At 38.3% G+C, this 16,761-nt stretch overlaps 1 protein-coding gene across 1 annotated transcript; it reads left to right on the top strand.

The window, feature by feature from the left end:
- Positions 1–13,592: 13,592 nt before the first annotated feature.
- Positions 13,593–15,217, top strand: LOC102700237 (AT-hook motif nuclear-localized protein 23). Its single transcript, XM_006653654.3, has one exon. The coding sequence runs from the start codon at positions 13,994–13,996 to the stop codon at positions 14,897–14,899; it is 906 nt and encodes a 301-aa protein (XP_006653717.2). The 5' UTR covers positions 13,593–13,993; the 3' UTR covers positions 14,900–15,217.
- Positions 15,218–16,761: the final 1,544 nt, after the last annotated feature.

Here is a 16,761-nt window from a genome sequence, read left to right as displayed (position 1 = left end):
CTTGAGAAATGAATCTAAGCAATACATCATTAAAAATTAATCACTGAAGTGACTAAAAGGAATCTTGGTATTTTGGTAATCAATGTAGAAATGAACACTAATCAATTCATAAATGTTCATATATTAAAACAGACACTCTCATATTTTCGCTTATGTTTATGCTTATAAGCCGGATTTTGAATTTTGAGACTTAAATTAAGAGTTTTTATTTTAAGATTTTTTATCATAATTTATTTTACAGTATTTTTTTAGATCATAACCGAGAACACATATATAAAAGTTTTATTATAAGTTATTTTTTAATTGTTAACATGCGATTTTGTTAAACAGCAAAACAATAAGGCCGAGAGTAAATGATATCTTTTGCCCATGCATGCACCTGATAGAAAGTCATTGATATGTTGAAGTCATGCATCCAATTTGCTCTCGCCCACGGTATATCCTTTGTGTCGTAATAAAGTATGGTCAGTACAGCTATAAAAGACTTGATGCAACAAATGATGTTGATGTTGTCCCTGTGATGAAGTACTTACCGAGTTCTTATATTAGTAGTAACTTACAAAATGAACTTTTGGTGTTGATATTTTAATTACGTACTCAATAGTATAGCATCCACTCGATCAAGTGACTAAATAACGAACTTTCCATGTTTCCATAGCTATGAAGAAAAATTAGTTGATTTATTTAGACTTTGGTACAAACACAATAAACAAACCCAAGGTGCTCGTGTACTCATGCATTACTTATAATACTGAGCCCTCAAAGCAAAACATATGGCTGTAATTATAGATAGTACGTTTAATTTACTCCTGAGAGGTAACCATCACATATGTTAACATTATCCCATCGTAAACTTTGCAGAAATACTTAGGCCGTCTTCGGCTTGAAGAGAGTAAGGTAACTTATCCCTAACACGGAAAACATAATAATAGATTAGTACATAATTAATTAATTATTAATTATTAAAAAATATAAAATAAATAATATGATTTTTTAAAACAACTTTTTATAGAAAATTTTTTCAAAACATACACCGTTTAGCAGTTTGGAAAATGTGTGCATGAAAAACGAGGGGGTAAGTTATCTTGTTGGGGGCAAACGAATGGGGCCTTAATCTAATATTTGACTCGAATTGGAGCTATATATATTGCGTGGTGTTTATAAATTAATTAGACATGGCTGTAGCTGCTAATTCGAGGAATGGTCACATAAAATATATGAGGTCGTGCTCGAATTGTTTGGGCTAGTTTGTTTTTTTATCTTCTTTAATTCCTAGGCAACTAATTACTTGTAAAAGCAACTAAAGCAAGTAGAAAGGACCTGCAGGAGAATAAACTAGAATTAGAAGTTACTTTTAGTACCAACATGTGAGTTAGTGTACATATTTATCTCGCATGCGTTAATTAACTTATAACTTTCTTGGCGACATTACATTAAGTTAGTAGCTAGTGTCTCATCATTGAGTGATTGAACAGCAGAATCTTCCAATCCTTCCGGGATTTACATTCATATATATATACTGACCGATCGAGTAATAATATATAATCACCGGACAAAGGACAAGCATCATAAAATTAAGGCCGAGAGAGACCCAAGACACAACACACGCATATATTTCAGCTAAATGTATGTATGCAATGTGCATGCTAGCTAGCTCCCTGATACTTACCGCATCAGTTTATATTAGATTAGGTTGACTCAAACATTAATTTCCCTCAGCAGACACCGATTTTGTTTTCTAGAAATATTCAATAACTTACATGCACACACATCTACTCATTACTCAGGTACGGTGCACTTTGATCAAGACCTACAATTAATTAATAGATAAAAAGTATGCATGGAATAGTATAAATAGACAGAAACAATATGAACGAAACATGCTACTAGCTATTAAATTTTGTTCTTGCTCGATACTACATATACATGCACTGGGTGTGCTGAATAAACTCATCAGTCGCTGATCTTATTCTTCTATATATCCTAGAAATATAATTCACTGTGTTGGTCATCAGTTTTTTCATGAACTTTATGGCTCATCTCTCTCTTTATATATATAGCTAGCTGGTATCTTATCCCCTGGTTGTTATCAAGGAAAATATCAGGCGGAAAGCACCAATTCATGCATCTCTCTGAATTCTGAACAAGCTGAAGCTGACCCTATGCATGTGAAGGCTTAAGTACTGTGCCTACACAGTGAACCAAAAGTGCATATGATGCCCATTAGTAGTTGCGACTTGCGAATAACACTGTACAGCCCTAGCCAGAGCTGAGAGGACCAACCAGACAAAGGGCTGCAACAAAACAAATAATGGGGTTACTACGATTCTGCTAGCCGACAGCATTTCTCGGTGACATATCCCAAATCACGAACGACCATGGGCTACATGCCATCCCGGAAGTTGGACTTTCCCGCTGTTGCTTTCAGTTTCTTTGTGTGTTGTGGCCAAGAACAGCGACAGGCCAACCAACCACGCGGCTGATCGATCGATCGATGGTCACCAATGGTGCCCAAGGCGCACATAATATTGGCAACGAATTTAATCTGATCGACCCATCGAATAATATGACCTAGCTAGCTGCTGCTGTTACGGACGAAATTGGCCTCTCGTGGTGGGGACAGACTAGAAAAGTGTTTTATCATAATTTATCCATTTCTTACGTATCATGTAAATAGTCATTAGAACTTTTTTTTTAAAAAAATAGCATGATAGATTAATATGAGATAGTTCACTCAACAAGATCCAAGTCCTAATTCAGCTTCTTAAGTTTTAACAAAAATAATACTCCATAAATATAATCGTGAATATATGCATATTACTTTTAATTTAATTTGTTATTTTTTCTATAACTTGTATATGTAGAATTTAAACTTGCTTGTTTATAGTAATATATTTAATATTATTATATCTTGTTATTTTTTGAATTTTCTATTAATTATTTAGCTTCTTTCTCCTCTGCTCACTTTGCTAGCGAGTAGCTTAGCTCTCTTTCGGACTCGACGAGGGGATTAGGCTAGGTTTAATCACTCCATTAGCCATTAGCGCCCGCCTCGAGCTTATCCAACCATTGGCGCAAAGGGAACGTGCTTGTCGGGATTAGGGACCATGACACGCACAATAATGTATTCGAATTAGCGATTAACTTAATCCTGCCTAGCCATGGCTTTCTTAAAGCTAAAGTTGGCAACCGGGGGGGGCTTAATTAGAATATTGCGGCTGGTACGGGTCACCGTCCTTGGAACCACCACCGGTCACGCGCACGCAGCTGCCCAAGATCTAGGGCCTCGACCACCATCGTGATCGGCCCCGGCTACGGCGCCGACGAAGGACCGACCGGTCAAAGGATGCATCCCCCTCTCTCTCTCTCTGCTACTCCCATTTGGCTAGATAGCTAGCTAGATGCGCGTATGGCGGAGACAACGATAACTAGATCACCCATAGCTCGCCCTCTCGCCGCCCGTCCGGCCGGAGAGATGCATGATCTCGATCGAGCTGCGTCCATGGCGATCCGGCCATCGGAAGAGCTCACGTCGCCGGCAGTACATCGCTGGCAGTTTATCGTGGCACTAGCTAGATTATTTGAGTAGAGTTAGACCTCCTTTGATTTGAAGAAAAAACAAGAATTTTATAGCATTTTAATCTCTATAGTTTTTTTCCCCTATTTGACATTTGAAACAATTAATTGGATCCTATAAAATGCATCATTTTGAAGAAAATTTAACCTTATTGAAAGTTTACCTTGAGTCTTTTACCTCTCCTCAAATTTTCGTCTTTTATGTGGTGCAATCAAACATCCATTTATATATTTTTTTTGTATTTTACAATGCTATGTTTTATACTTATACTTCTATCAAAATCTTTTTAAGGGGAAATTTCTATCAAAATCTTGTGTTTTTTTATTCTTCTATTTTCTTATTCACACACACAACTCTATACACACACACACAACTATTTTCTATAAAAGCAAGTTCAATTTCATATACAACTCTTAGCTTCTATTTAGATTCTATTTCTGTTCATACAATTGTATTTCTCTAAACATATATTTGAATTTCATATACAACTCTTAACTTCCCTCTATAAGTTTCGATTTGACATACTGTTGGAGTACATATACATTTACAATTTTGCTTTGCATACAACTATATCGATCAATCTATATCGGTATAATCTTGATCTCCTAGTGCGATAATTCAATTGCTTCTCTTTTTCTTGGATTAATGTGGCAATTTTGAGTCTACGGATCAGTGACCGTGGTGGCTTTTTTTAATTTATATAAGATAGACAGACAGATAGAATAGTATCATATGTATATGTGAATCCGCAGGTCTGCAGTGTTAACAATGAGGAGCAAATTAATTAATCAATTGCAACAAGCAAACTAGATTGGACGAACTAAAAAAATTGTGCGTAAGACGAAAATAATTTATGCATAGACCGAAAGACCACCTTTTTATTTAGCTTCTTTTTGATACATTGTACTGTTTATGTAATGGTTCAAATTAATCCACTGTACGTGTATTAGTAAAAACCCTCCGTATAGTATAAGTAGTGCGTACTGGTACAGAGATATATATCATGGAAAAACATCATGGCATATATGTTTATATTTTGTTAAATACACTTTAAGATTTTTTGCAAATATTGACCCCAGTTTCACATATTTATGTGGAAATTTCAGAGTAATCATGTCATTTACAAAAATATTCATACAAATGAACTGTCAGATAACAAAAAGATCCACACACAAATGGTGTACGTACCGTAAAACAACCATTTTTATTTGATCTGAAAATCAAGTACCGTCCAGTACGTATCAGCCAGTTGAACAGAAAATGTTGTCCAAAATAAAAACGGTGAATCCAAATAACAGACATATAAAAATACTTTTGAGACAGATCGATGGATCAAGATGCCCGCAAATTCGTTGACGGAACTAATCATATCGCGAGAGACTTAATTAGCATCAATATACAGGGTCAACACAGGACATTGTTAAATCAGAGACCCAGCATATATATCCATTAATTATGCGAACTTTAGCCAAGAACTAAATAGGGTAGGGTATCATATGATGGCATGAAGCATGATGCACACCACTTGGTTGGAGAAACCAATGGTTGGCGGTATATATGCAAGTACATCAGTGCTACATTAAATTAATAAAGTTTCTTCCTCAAAATTATACATGGAGAGCAACTACTAGGCTGCATCATATCATTGTTACTAACTACCCTCTAACTAGTAGTATAAGGTATCCAAAGTTGAGCGAGATTGGTGTTTTTTTGGCGGGGCATGAACATGCTTAATCAATGGAATGATTAAAAAAATATAGGAGGTTAGTTGTTTCTTAATTTACAACGGCACGCACCTTCAAGTAAAGACCTGCAGGACAGTATAAATCTTTTTAATCCTTCACCGGACCTAGCTATGATTAACACCCTTTATTATTTTATTACTGGCTTAAAAAAGTGGTAGTTGCAACCTAATAAGATACCCCGAAAGTAGCGAGAAGAGGGAAGGCAGAATTAAGACACGTACCGTGAATTGTACTTACAAATTAAACTTATCCAAATCCCTTTCGATGAATCTATACCTCTTTCCGATCGATCGATCGACCTCGAACGCCTTGCTTGTGAATAATAAAAACACCAAATCGACCATCATATTTTTATTATCACCAGGGTTAGCAGAAGTACGAGGCACTGTTTACAGATCTCTCTCCACACCTCTAAATATATATTGCTAGCTGCTTTCCGATCGAGAGATAGCTTATCCACTAACCACACGGCCCGGACAAAATTAGTCTGAGATAATAATGCAAGTAGCTTACTTCTAGCTAGGAGCAGTCGATCATGCCATATATATATATGCGAATTCTTTTCATAAACTACAGATCGACGTATAAGCATGGACACCATAATATATGATCCATGGCAGCATTTTTAACTGCCTTAATTAACTATCCTCAGACTTCAATCGACGTGTGCTAGCCAGTAGTAGTATATACTCGTGCATGCAAGTCATTAACTATTTTGGAAAACAGTTTAACTTTGTCTAGCTCATGGTCGCTGAAACTTTCTTTGGCAGAATGGTTTTAATTAAACACACGAGAAATTAATTAAAACGAGCAAACAATTAATTAATGGAGCTGTTCAGTCAGAAAGCATATTGATAACAAGAGATTAAGCAGCCTGTATTATGGAAGGGAGAAGTAGTGATCTGCGTCTCTCTGCAGATCTCTAGCTAGTCCGAAACAATTAGGGCATCGATCCAAGACCACATGCAGTCATGGGACGCAGCATGGGGGTGGCTGGAGACTTGGAGCTGGAGCTAGCACGGCGGAGAGCATGGCCAGTGGTACGTGGTTCCCGAGGAAAGCGAGCTCCTGCGTTGCTCGGCCACGGCCGACAGCCACGCTGAGTTACCGCCTCGGCGGCTGCATCAGCTCGCTCGCTCGATCGGCTCCCTTGATGGGATACTTGTCGAGAGCTGATTAGCCGGGCACACGTACATCCTCTTTTTTATACTGGGGGGTTTTGCTACTTTCCTAGTATTATTATATACGTGGGCTGTGTTTTTTTATTTTGTAAAATATTATCTGATGTTTTGTTAGCAATTTAATGGTATATATATATATAAAGTTAAAAAATCTAATTCAAAAAGTGAGATGATTAACTTATATATTTTTCAAAAAATATCGTTAACACTACGTAAAACACACTCACAAAAGTCGATGAATGTACGAAGATAGGGTGCACAAAAGAATACAACCGTGTTCTTTACGTTTTTGCCAATACACTACAATAATAACTTTTAAAAATTTATCACCCGTGTATCAATTATATAGACACATAATTTTAAATTATTAAACTTTATAGGAGCGACTAAACTTTAAATAGTGTTTAAGTGTGTGCTGCATACAAGTGTTCGCATAATATACTCCACTAGCTGCCTAGCTGGACACTTCATCGTTTATACATGCATTATTTGCCAAAATTTCGTGTTTCCCTGCAAGCTAATGATATGACAATATGACAAGAAGTTTCCCTTTTACATAAAAATGTACTTTTGATCTAGAGCTCTTAAATCTTTAATACATATTGATGAAATATTAAAAAAATCATATACCGTTCGAGATAGATCTGCGCTGTCAGGGATCAACTCCAAGTATATATTCATTACACATGTTTTCACATTCAAGTTTGTAAAAAGTTTGAACGCATGCCTCTAAAAAAAGGTAACTTATCTTCGACCTGAAGTACTATTTTTGGCTTTTGCTTTTATAAACCAAAATTTAAAATTTCAATTTAAGTTAATTTTGAGGGTTTTTTTCACCGAAGCTTATTTTTAAGCTTTGGCTTTTTAGATCGACACCCACACTTATATAAAAATTAATTATAAATTATTTTTTATTTATAAATATGCCGTTTGACTTTTTACTTTCTGTTTTTACCAACTCTATTTTAAAGTATATAATGTTGTTAATTTTTGGACATACATAACCTCTCAACTGTGATGGGCTATATGTGGCATGCCAAGGTATCTCATCACACATAGCCTCACCTTTGGCAGATTATAGAAGAGCCTGCCCGTAGATGAGGCCGAGAGCACATATAATGCTTCTTACTGGTGACCACGACATATACCCGTCACAAATGTGGGTTACACTTTGTCACAAATGAAAATTTCCGTGGTATGTTTTCACATATTGATCATATTCAAAATTTACAAATATTGAAAAACATAAGCCATACTGCAAGAATATTTAAAGATAAAATAAATCACAAAAACTTAGTTTTTCTAATAAGACATGTGATCAAATGTTAGGTCCAAATCCAACATCATCATATATTTAAAAATAGAGGCAATAAACTGGTTTACATGAAACTTACTACACAAACAACAATTATTTAGGTGGTTTAGAAATCAGAACTTGAAATTAATAAAACATGCAATTTAATTTGCATCCTTTAGAAGTTAATGTAACCAAGAATAATTTACCTCTAGTAAATTAAATGAAGCGTTAAAATATTGAAAATGAGGGCAAATTTATATATACTTGTCATATTATAATTACATTCTCTAACACAAATGAATGTAGCACATAGTTTGCAACTCTACGTGCTCTAGAAATGTTTGAGGTTGTAAGCAGAACGTAATATGAAAGTAACAAAAGCAACTTAGTGGGTCTTCTCAGTGCAAACTTTCCACAAATGCTACTTTCTTGGTTAAATAATGTTTTTTTATATTACTAAGGAACAGTTCATACCGCTTTATCTGTGTCGGTTAGATAAAACATGGCACTGATAGGAGATTTCCTCCCAATTGACCCACCTGCCATGTGATCTCCTACTCTCCTAGACAAGAACTAGCATCGATGACACCACATAACTAGCAACAATGCTAGTTAATTTAAAACTCAATATTGATACGTGGGACATAAATATCGGTCTTGTAAATGAACCGATACTGATGAGATCTCTCCCTCCACAAGCCCTCTACACCTCCTCCACCTCTATGCCTCCTCCCTACCTAGTTGTCCTTACTCCACTGCAGCACATCAATGGAGCAACTAGATTTGGTGTTGTCGTCTCCTGAGGTTCCTAACCCACCAGCCACCGTGAGCTTGACGATGGTTCCTTGATTCATGGCAAGGTGACCGTGAAAACCTGGGGTCCCTCTCTTGCAGGGTACGGCGAGGGAGGTCGACGATGATAAATTAGCTAGATTCAAACTGCTCAACCGTGGTCTGCGGTAGTTCTCTCCCTAGGCGATGACACATGCACAAATGATGCTTGCTTGGTACCAGAGCAAGGTGGTGGTTCAATGGACTCTCTAGTGCTCCCTCTCCTCCATTCTCAATATCTGTAATTTCATATATCGTACTCTTCCATATTTGAAAATTGATTTGTTATTGGCCATAGTGGAATGATTGTTGTGAGTTTTGTCGAATCAATGTCACTGGCTCATTGTTGACCTTTTATATGCTCTTATTCTTGATTTATGGATGTGACTGTTGTTGTGTTCTTCTTTATCTTTTTTTTTCTATTACATAGATAGATATTAGGAAACATGATGTGGAGTGGCAATATTGATTGAATAGATCTATTGGGCTGACCTCTTTTTTTTTTTAGGGCACACGTTGGTAAACAATCGGCACTGACGAATGTCCCTTGTCAATGCCCCAAATTTAGTGATATTTGGGAAACTAGCTCTGATGAGGTTTCTGTAGGATCGAAACAGAGTTAAACAGACCTACCAGAGGGGGGTGAATGGTAGAAAAAACCAAAACCCAAAAATCTTTCGCGGAATAAAAGATACCTCTGTCGAAGAATATCTTGATCGTCTCGCTCCTATGCCACCGCTAACTTGATCACGCCGCTCCTGTGCTGCCGATCAGATCGTCGAAATCTAGAAAATCACTAGTAGATGAACGCCGAAGACGTAGATCAAATGAACTTGACTTTATTGCATCAACTAGAATTTACAAAGCGCATCAACAACGCTCCTCTCAAAATTGTTGATCTAGAATCAACAAATAAATCTCACAAAAAGCATACCGGGGGCATACCCCTCGATACCTATTTATATCAACAAAATCTATCTCTGACTAGAAATCAGACTCCTTATCCTAGTAGGACTCATCTCCAAAAATTATCTCTAGTTAGAATCCAACTTTCCAAAATCAAGTCCCGCGCTACAGTACCCGTAAGCTACAGTAGCGTGGGTTGCTACAGTGTCCGAGCCGGTTTGCTACAGTACCCGTGTTACTGTATCGGACCGATTCATGTGCCACCTTCCTCTTTTTCTTATCCGATTTATTTCGCGACTTTCCGATGCTTACACATGCAACATGTGAAGCCCGTTACGACTTCATCCCACACGGTGTTCCTCCATCATGTGCCATCTCGTGTTCAACACTGTCACCCGGCATCCTTGATCGTCCGGTCCTCAGCTCCTCCCTGAGCTTAGTCAGGATCCCACCGCCGGTGACCGATATTGACCTCCGAGAATCATGACTCTTCCAACCATATCACATGGCATCCCGACCATCAAGACTTCAGTTCCTCCCTGAACTTAGTCATGGTCCGCATCCCGACCATCCAGACCTCAGTTTCTCCCTGAACCTAGTCATGGTCCTCGTCATTGACCACAGTTGACCTCAAGTCACCTACACACATAGAGACAAACCAACCGTATTCGGGTACAGATATTGCAACCTGACCCACATTAGTCATACACACTCACACCAACACCACAATCGTTTTCAAACCAAATTCTATCAATTTACAAGCCAATTATTTATCACAAAATATTGATCATGACTATGATCTTACAGTTTCACACCGAAATTAATGATGTACTCTTTGTATCAGTCTTAGTTTAGTACGTTTTCATGGAAGAAAGATATATATATATATATATATATATATATATATATATATATATATATATATATATATATATATATAAAAGAGAAACTCTTATAAGAGCATCCAATATTTGTTGACAAGCTAATGTACGTGATGGTGGAATATTCTTACTACGCACAATAAAAAAAAGGTTTTACACGCGATGTTTTTATATATATCTCGACACAAAAATTGAGGAACATGCATCACTGTGGAAGGGCATGCGTGACTGTTCGAGGGTAGCTGGATTATATGCATATAAAAGTAGAAAGTAGCTGTACTTTCACCTAATTTAACTAAGACTCTTGTTAAGTATATATATTGTCATTACACTAATGTAATGTTTTGTTATCTTGAGACCTACTTTTCGTCATATAGTTAATCTTTTGCTCAAGTTGCCATATACTTTATAGGATCAAGATACAATATTATGCCTTTATTATATTAACTTGAATATATATATAACTGCCTACATATATATACTCCACCCACACGTTCTTAAGAACAGATTATATTTGCTCATAGATTTGTGTTGTCACCATTATATAATACCACACCAAGCACGAATCCAAGAATCTGTCTTTATAATAGACGGGTATGTTTTAATGTTTTATGCATGATTTACATAAACAACGAACCCAACACATCTTCAGATAGAGATCTTATTTATCTGTCTGTTGTTGTCTGAATACATATATATACCGTGATCATGGTCGAGTTTTCTATCATGAGAAGCACACAATAAAAAAACTGCAAATTAATATTGGGAAACCGTTGCATGCGAGGTATATAAGTACTCATGTTAATTGGTCTATCATGAAAAGATGGTAAAAGTAGTCATCACACGTAGTGAAAGTACGGCATGCAGGTTACGGTTACAAAGAACTGATAAGATATGGCATATAAAATTCAGTTAGAGCGAGCATGAACGCGGGTCACTCATTTGACTTGACACATTAAATATATTACAACTGAACTACATGCAATCAATTATAAATTTTAATTTGTTTTCTAAAAATATGTCGTAAAAGGACAATGGCCAATTAAACAATTGCACCAATCAATTCGCGAGCATAAAATTCTATGTTGTTAGAGGTTGGATCCTGTATATGTACACTGTACATGCCAAACAGATGAATAGTCTCCATGGTTATATTTACATAAATATATATAGGTATAGCTACCTACCTAGCTAGATAAGCTAAATTAATATTGCAATGCTCATTATCAAAATAGTACTCCATTAGGTAGAATTATTTTGTCAATCAAATTTATTCACAAGGACTTTGTGATTCTGTGACAATACTTTATTCCCATGTATTAACTTTTGTACTATTTTATTTCACTTACCAAGATTTTTACCATTTTATTTTCCATCAATCGACTTTGGTGGTATACTACATATGTTCCAATATATAAATATTTCTAGTTTGTGTAGTAAAAACTAAGGAGCTAGAGGCTGATAGGTCAAAAGATTCTTTTAGTCATTTTAATAATCAGTTTTAAAATTGTGAATTGATTAGATAGTTTTTCTAAGTACTTAATTGGCTCTGGAATTATTGAAATGATTATATGTAAATCAATGATAAAACATTTATATTATGGTATAAAATTTGAATCCTATAAACTTATATTTTGAAACAAATAGAGTATACTTTATTTCCCTAATTGCCATCTTTTGTGTATGAATAGTACTACTACCCACCTTCTATCGTTGTTGCAAACAAGTATAATTGCTACCAAAATTTATTAGATAAAATGGAGTAAACCAATAAATGAGCTCATTGGTAGAATACGGTAACGATAATATTATTTTTTTGTTTTTTCACGGTTACCATGCCAACCAAACTTATCCTTCAATCGGCATATGGTAATCTCTGCCCAAGTTGTACATCTTTCTGCTCGATCCATAGAGAGAGAAAAAAAAAGCTTTTTTACCATTCTTAAAAAGCATCTAAAGGTACCAAAAATTTTAATACAAATTTTTGATATCTTGAGATACTTTTTTAAAGAGGGTAAAAAAACTCAGAAAAAATATACGACTAGAATGGGTGCCTGCCAGACAACGTTTATCTTGGATTCCTCGGGTAACAAAAAACATCAGATAAGGAAAACATGGCGTCAATTGGAGCCTGTGGAACTCATGTAAATTTTACATCATAGGTAAGTTAGACCTCGCTATTAACATGGTCTGTAAACGCTTTAAAATATGAATATGTTGGTGGAATTTTATGCACCCAATATAATCGTTTTGATCAAACCAATCAATATTAAATTTTAAAATTTAAAACTACACTATAAAATTCAATAAATCGGAAAGATGCTTTTACCTGAGGCAGGATATAGCTGTTGGGCACGTATGTATATTAATAATTATCGTTTTATACATTGACATAATCTTATAAAACAATATTGTGTTTACCAGTATTTTATATTACGACATATATATGTATATAACAACAAATATATTATTTTATTAGAATATCTTTTAATATTAATCTTTCTCTCTATATATATAGTCCCTGTGCTTCTAAGATATATCTTATCAAAATTATTCATAATTAAAATTATAAAAGTTTGGTTATAATTTTGTTTAAAATGATAGGCATTATATAGATATGTAACTCTGGTGCGACCACAGTGTTTGGAGCAAAGTCTTGAACTTGTTAACAAAGACCACGATAACCAATTACTGTACTATTTATAGTGCAAAAAAAATCAATCCAACCTCTCGTTGTGCATCAAGAGCCAGAGAGAGACCTAACCATGGCGCAGACGATCCCTATCGTGGCATGCGCTGGTGTGGGACCCACAAGGGGGCGCATTAGTGGCCTTAAACCACAGGTTTAGTCACTTAACCATGGTTAATTAGCCAGTGGTTACGATGACACGCTAGCCATCACCATCGACCATGCATCACATTTTTGCATCATAGTTCATCCCGCTCCCTCGTCTCCTCCCTGAAGCCTCCCCCGTCACGCCAGCGTTGGCGACCCCTCAAACACTGACGCGTGGGGCCCCATGCGCGGACGCTGTCGCGGGGCCCACATGTCAGTGGGGTGGTCTGGGTCTTCTCTGCTTAGCTGTGGAGCATGCACTAGAATTTGTTCTCCTTCTCCTTATTTTATGTGTTGCACCTCCTACCTCTGGTTGGAAGAACATCTCAAAGCCCTTCCTTTTCTCCTCTCTTCTTCTTCTTCTTCCTCCTCCTCCTAGCTTGCCTTTCTCCTCTCCTCTCTCCTTGGCTTCTCCAATTCAGAGCAAACAGCTATAGCTCTCTTGGTGTTCTCTCCTCCATGCAAGCTCTCTTGTGGTTCTTTTTTTAGTTTCTTCTCTGTTTGCTTCTCTGTGCATCAAAAAAAATTAAAAACAAGGAGGAGTATAAACAACTCCCCACTTTAAAAATCATTGCTTCCTTTTCCAACACTGCCTTTTAACCCTAAAAACAAAACACCACTCTCTGTTCCAATTCTGGTTTTTTCTCTCTTTTTTTCTTCGCTTTTTTTTAGATTTTTTAAAAAGAATTTGCTAGCGAGAGAGAGCGAGCTACATCAGTACATGAGCTAGCGGAGAAGCATGGCAGGCCTCGACCTCGGCACCGCCGCGACGCGCTACGTGCACCAGCTCCACCACCTCCACCCCGACCTCCAGCTGCAGCACAACTACGCCAAGCAGCACGAGCCGTCCGACGACGACCCCAACGGCAGCGGCGGCGGCAACAGCAACGGGGGGCCGTACGGGGACCATGACGGCGGTTCTTCGTCGTCTGGCCCCGCCGGCGACGGCGGCGCGGGCGGTGGGCCTGGCGACGTGGTGGCGCGCCGGCCACGGGGACGCCCGCCTGGCTCGAAGAACAAGCCGAAGCCGCCGGTGATCATCACGCGGGAGAGCGCGAACACGCTGCGCGCGCACATCCTGGAGGTGGGGAGCGGCTGTGACGTCTTCGACTGCGTCTCCACGTACGCGCGCCGGCGGCAGCGCGGCGTCTGCGTGCTGAGCGGCAGCGGCGTGGTGACCAACGTGACGCTGCGGCAGCCGTCGGCGCCCGCGGGCGCCGTCGTGACGTTGCACGGGAGGTTCGAGATCCTGTCGCTCTCGGGCTCCTTCCTCCCGCCGCCGGCTCCCCCCGGCGCCACCAGCCTCACCATCTTCCTAGCCGGGGGCCAGGGCCAGGTTGTCGGCGGCAACGTCGTGGGCGCGCTCTATGCCGCAGGCCCGGTCATCGTCATCGCGGCGTCCTTCGCCAACGTCGCCTACGAGCGCCTCCCACTGGAGGAGGAGGAGGCGCCACCGCCGCAGGCCGGCCTGCAGATGCAGCAGCCTGGTGGTCCCGATGCTGGTGGCATAGGTGGCCAGTTCCCGCCCGACCCGTCTGCTGCCGGTCTCCCGTTCTTCAACCTGCCGCTCAACAACATGCCCGGTGGCGGCTCACAGCTCCCTGACGGCCATGGCTGGGCCGGCGCACGGCCACCACCGTTCTGACAAGGAGAGAGGAGAGGAGAAGAGGAGAGATCACAAGGAGGAGGACGACATCGCAAGGGTTCAGGGCCGCGGCGTGCAAAAGGTTAGCGAACGCAGGCATGAACCACGTATTCAGGGTTATCACCGATCTATCTACTGCTCTATTTCTATCTCTATGTACAATTTCGTAGTGTTTGCTCGATCTCTGATTATGTGTTTCCATTGCTCTTATTTTTCCTTCTTCTTTTCTTGTTTCTTTTGAACCTTAATTTGTGGTGTAACCTTTCTTAATTTTCAACCTGGCTTTAATAAGTAGCCTTTAATTAATTTGTTCGAGGATGCATGGGTGTGTTCTACTACTTGCTTCGCTGTTGATGTGTTTAATTTTGTTACTAGTATGTGTGTGGATCAGATATTCGCCTCAAACTGATAAGAAAAAGTTTTATGTGTTCGTGTGGCGTAAGCTGTCAATTCTTACTTTATCATCCACATATAGATGTGCTGGTGCGTGCTTTTGGAGTTTTAGCTAATTGTTTTTTGTGTGATACGAAGGTGTTTAGATGTCTATGTACTGTGATATATAACAATCAGTGATGTGTGTATATTATAGTATTTGTAGATAGTTCAGCTGGGCAAACATAATTATATCATCAGTTCTTCTGGTTCAAAGTTTATGTGGAAGCTAGGAGAATGCAACACGAGTTACAACTCCTTGCTCCCACGTGTGCATACTTGCCTTTGTTTAAACATCACAAAGCCATTAGGAATTGCAATCCTCTCAAAGACAAGCTAGCTATGTCATGGGGAATCCTCACCAACTGTCTGCCTATCTTGCCACATCTTACAGTGTGTGTCCCCTCAAGTTCTTTCTTGTCCTATATGCATCGATTGCAAGATGCTTATAAGAGTAAATGGAAGAACAGAGAACTAGTTCCTAAGTTATTGGGACTTGAACCTCCAAAGATTTAAGATTCCTGAAGTTTCTAATATTCATGACATGTGTTCTGTTTCTGTGGGCTCTGTCTTGGATCTGACTGCTTTCATGTTTTATCATCGATATACTGTGTTCACGGTTTAACTCACTGATTGATCACGCAATTAATTTAATCTGCTCAGCCTTGGAAAATATTGGCATTTCTTGCAACAAAATGTTCAAGTCCTGAAGATGGTAACCTTTTTTTGATCTATGACAAAGTTGATCTTTAAAATTCTTGTTTCAACCTGTGCAAGCCCCTCAAAATATATACATCATCTGCTGTTATATGGTGTATAGAGGCTTTACTGCAGGATGAAAAAATAGCTCATCTTTATTTCAACCTATAAAATAAAGCCCCCAAAATGAAAGGCTCAATAGCTATCGAAGAAGAAAACCTGCACTCTGCTAATATTTCAGTTACCCTGTTTATAGCAGCGAGTAACGTACAGGCACACCATGAAGCTGAACATGAAATTTGTGAGCGCGTGGTCGTAGAGATAAAATGATTTTTAGGTTCACTTACTAGTTGCACATGAATTCAATCGAGTTTATGCATTATAGTGACTTTTTTTAGATAATTATTTGGTTGCATCCATTATAGTGTCTTTTTTAGATCCAAAGTGCATATGTTTGTTGTATTGTTTATTTGTACTTCCGTTGTCTAAAATGTGTTACTTGTATACTCTGTATTACCTGCATGAACCATGCTTTTTCAACAAGATCAAAATTATAGAATACTAACCACTTACTACTTGATTTGACAAAGTTAAGGTTCATGCATTTCTTTATATTTTGCTTTCATTTTAATTCATTACATCTCAAATAGATTCCTAGGTACATCATGCGTTGATGTGTCAAACTGTTTCCTCGTTATATTAAGTTATTAAAATGTTGAATGGAGTGAATC

This window comes from Oryza brachyantha, chromosome 4 (genome assembly GCF_000231095.2).
Source record: "Oryza brachyantha chromosome 4, ObraRS2, whole genome shotgun sequence".
Taxonomy (NCBI): domain Eukaryota; kingdom Viridiplantae; phylum Streptophyta; class Magnoliopsida; order Poales; family Poaceae; genus Oryza; species Oryza brachyantha.
The sequence above is the reverse complement of the archived record's forward strand: the minus strand, read 5'-3'. Positions and strand labels throughout refer to the sequence as shown.

Excerpts from the sequence above, each read along its gene's own strand:
- LOC102700237 (XM_006653654.3), top strand. The coding sequence starts at position 13,994 with ATGGCAGGCCTCGACCTCGGCACCGCCGCGACGCGCTACGTGCACCAG.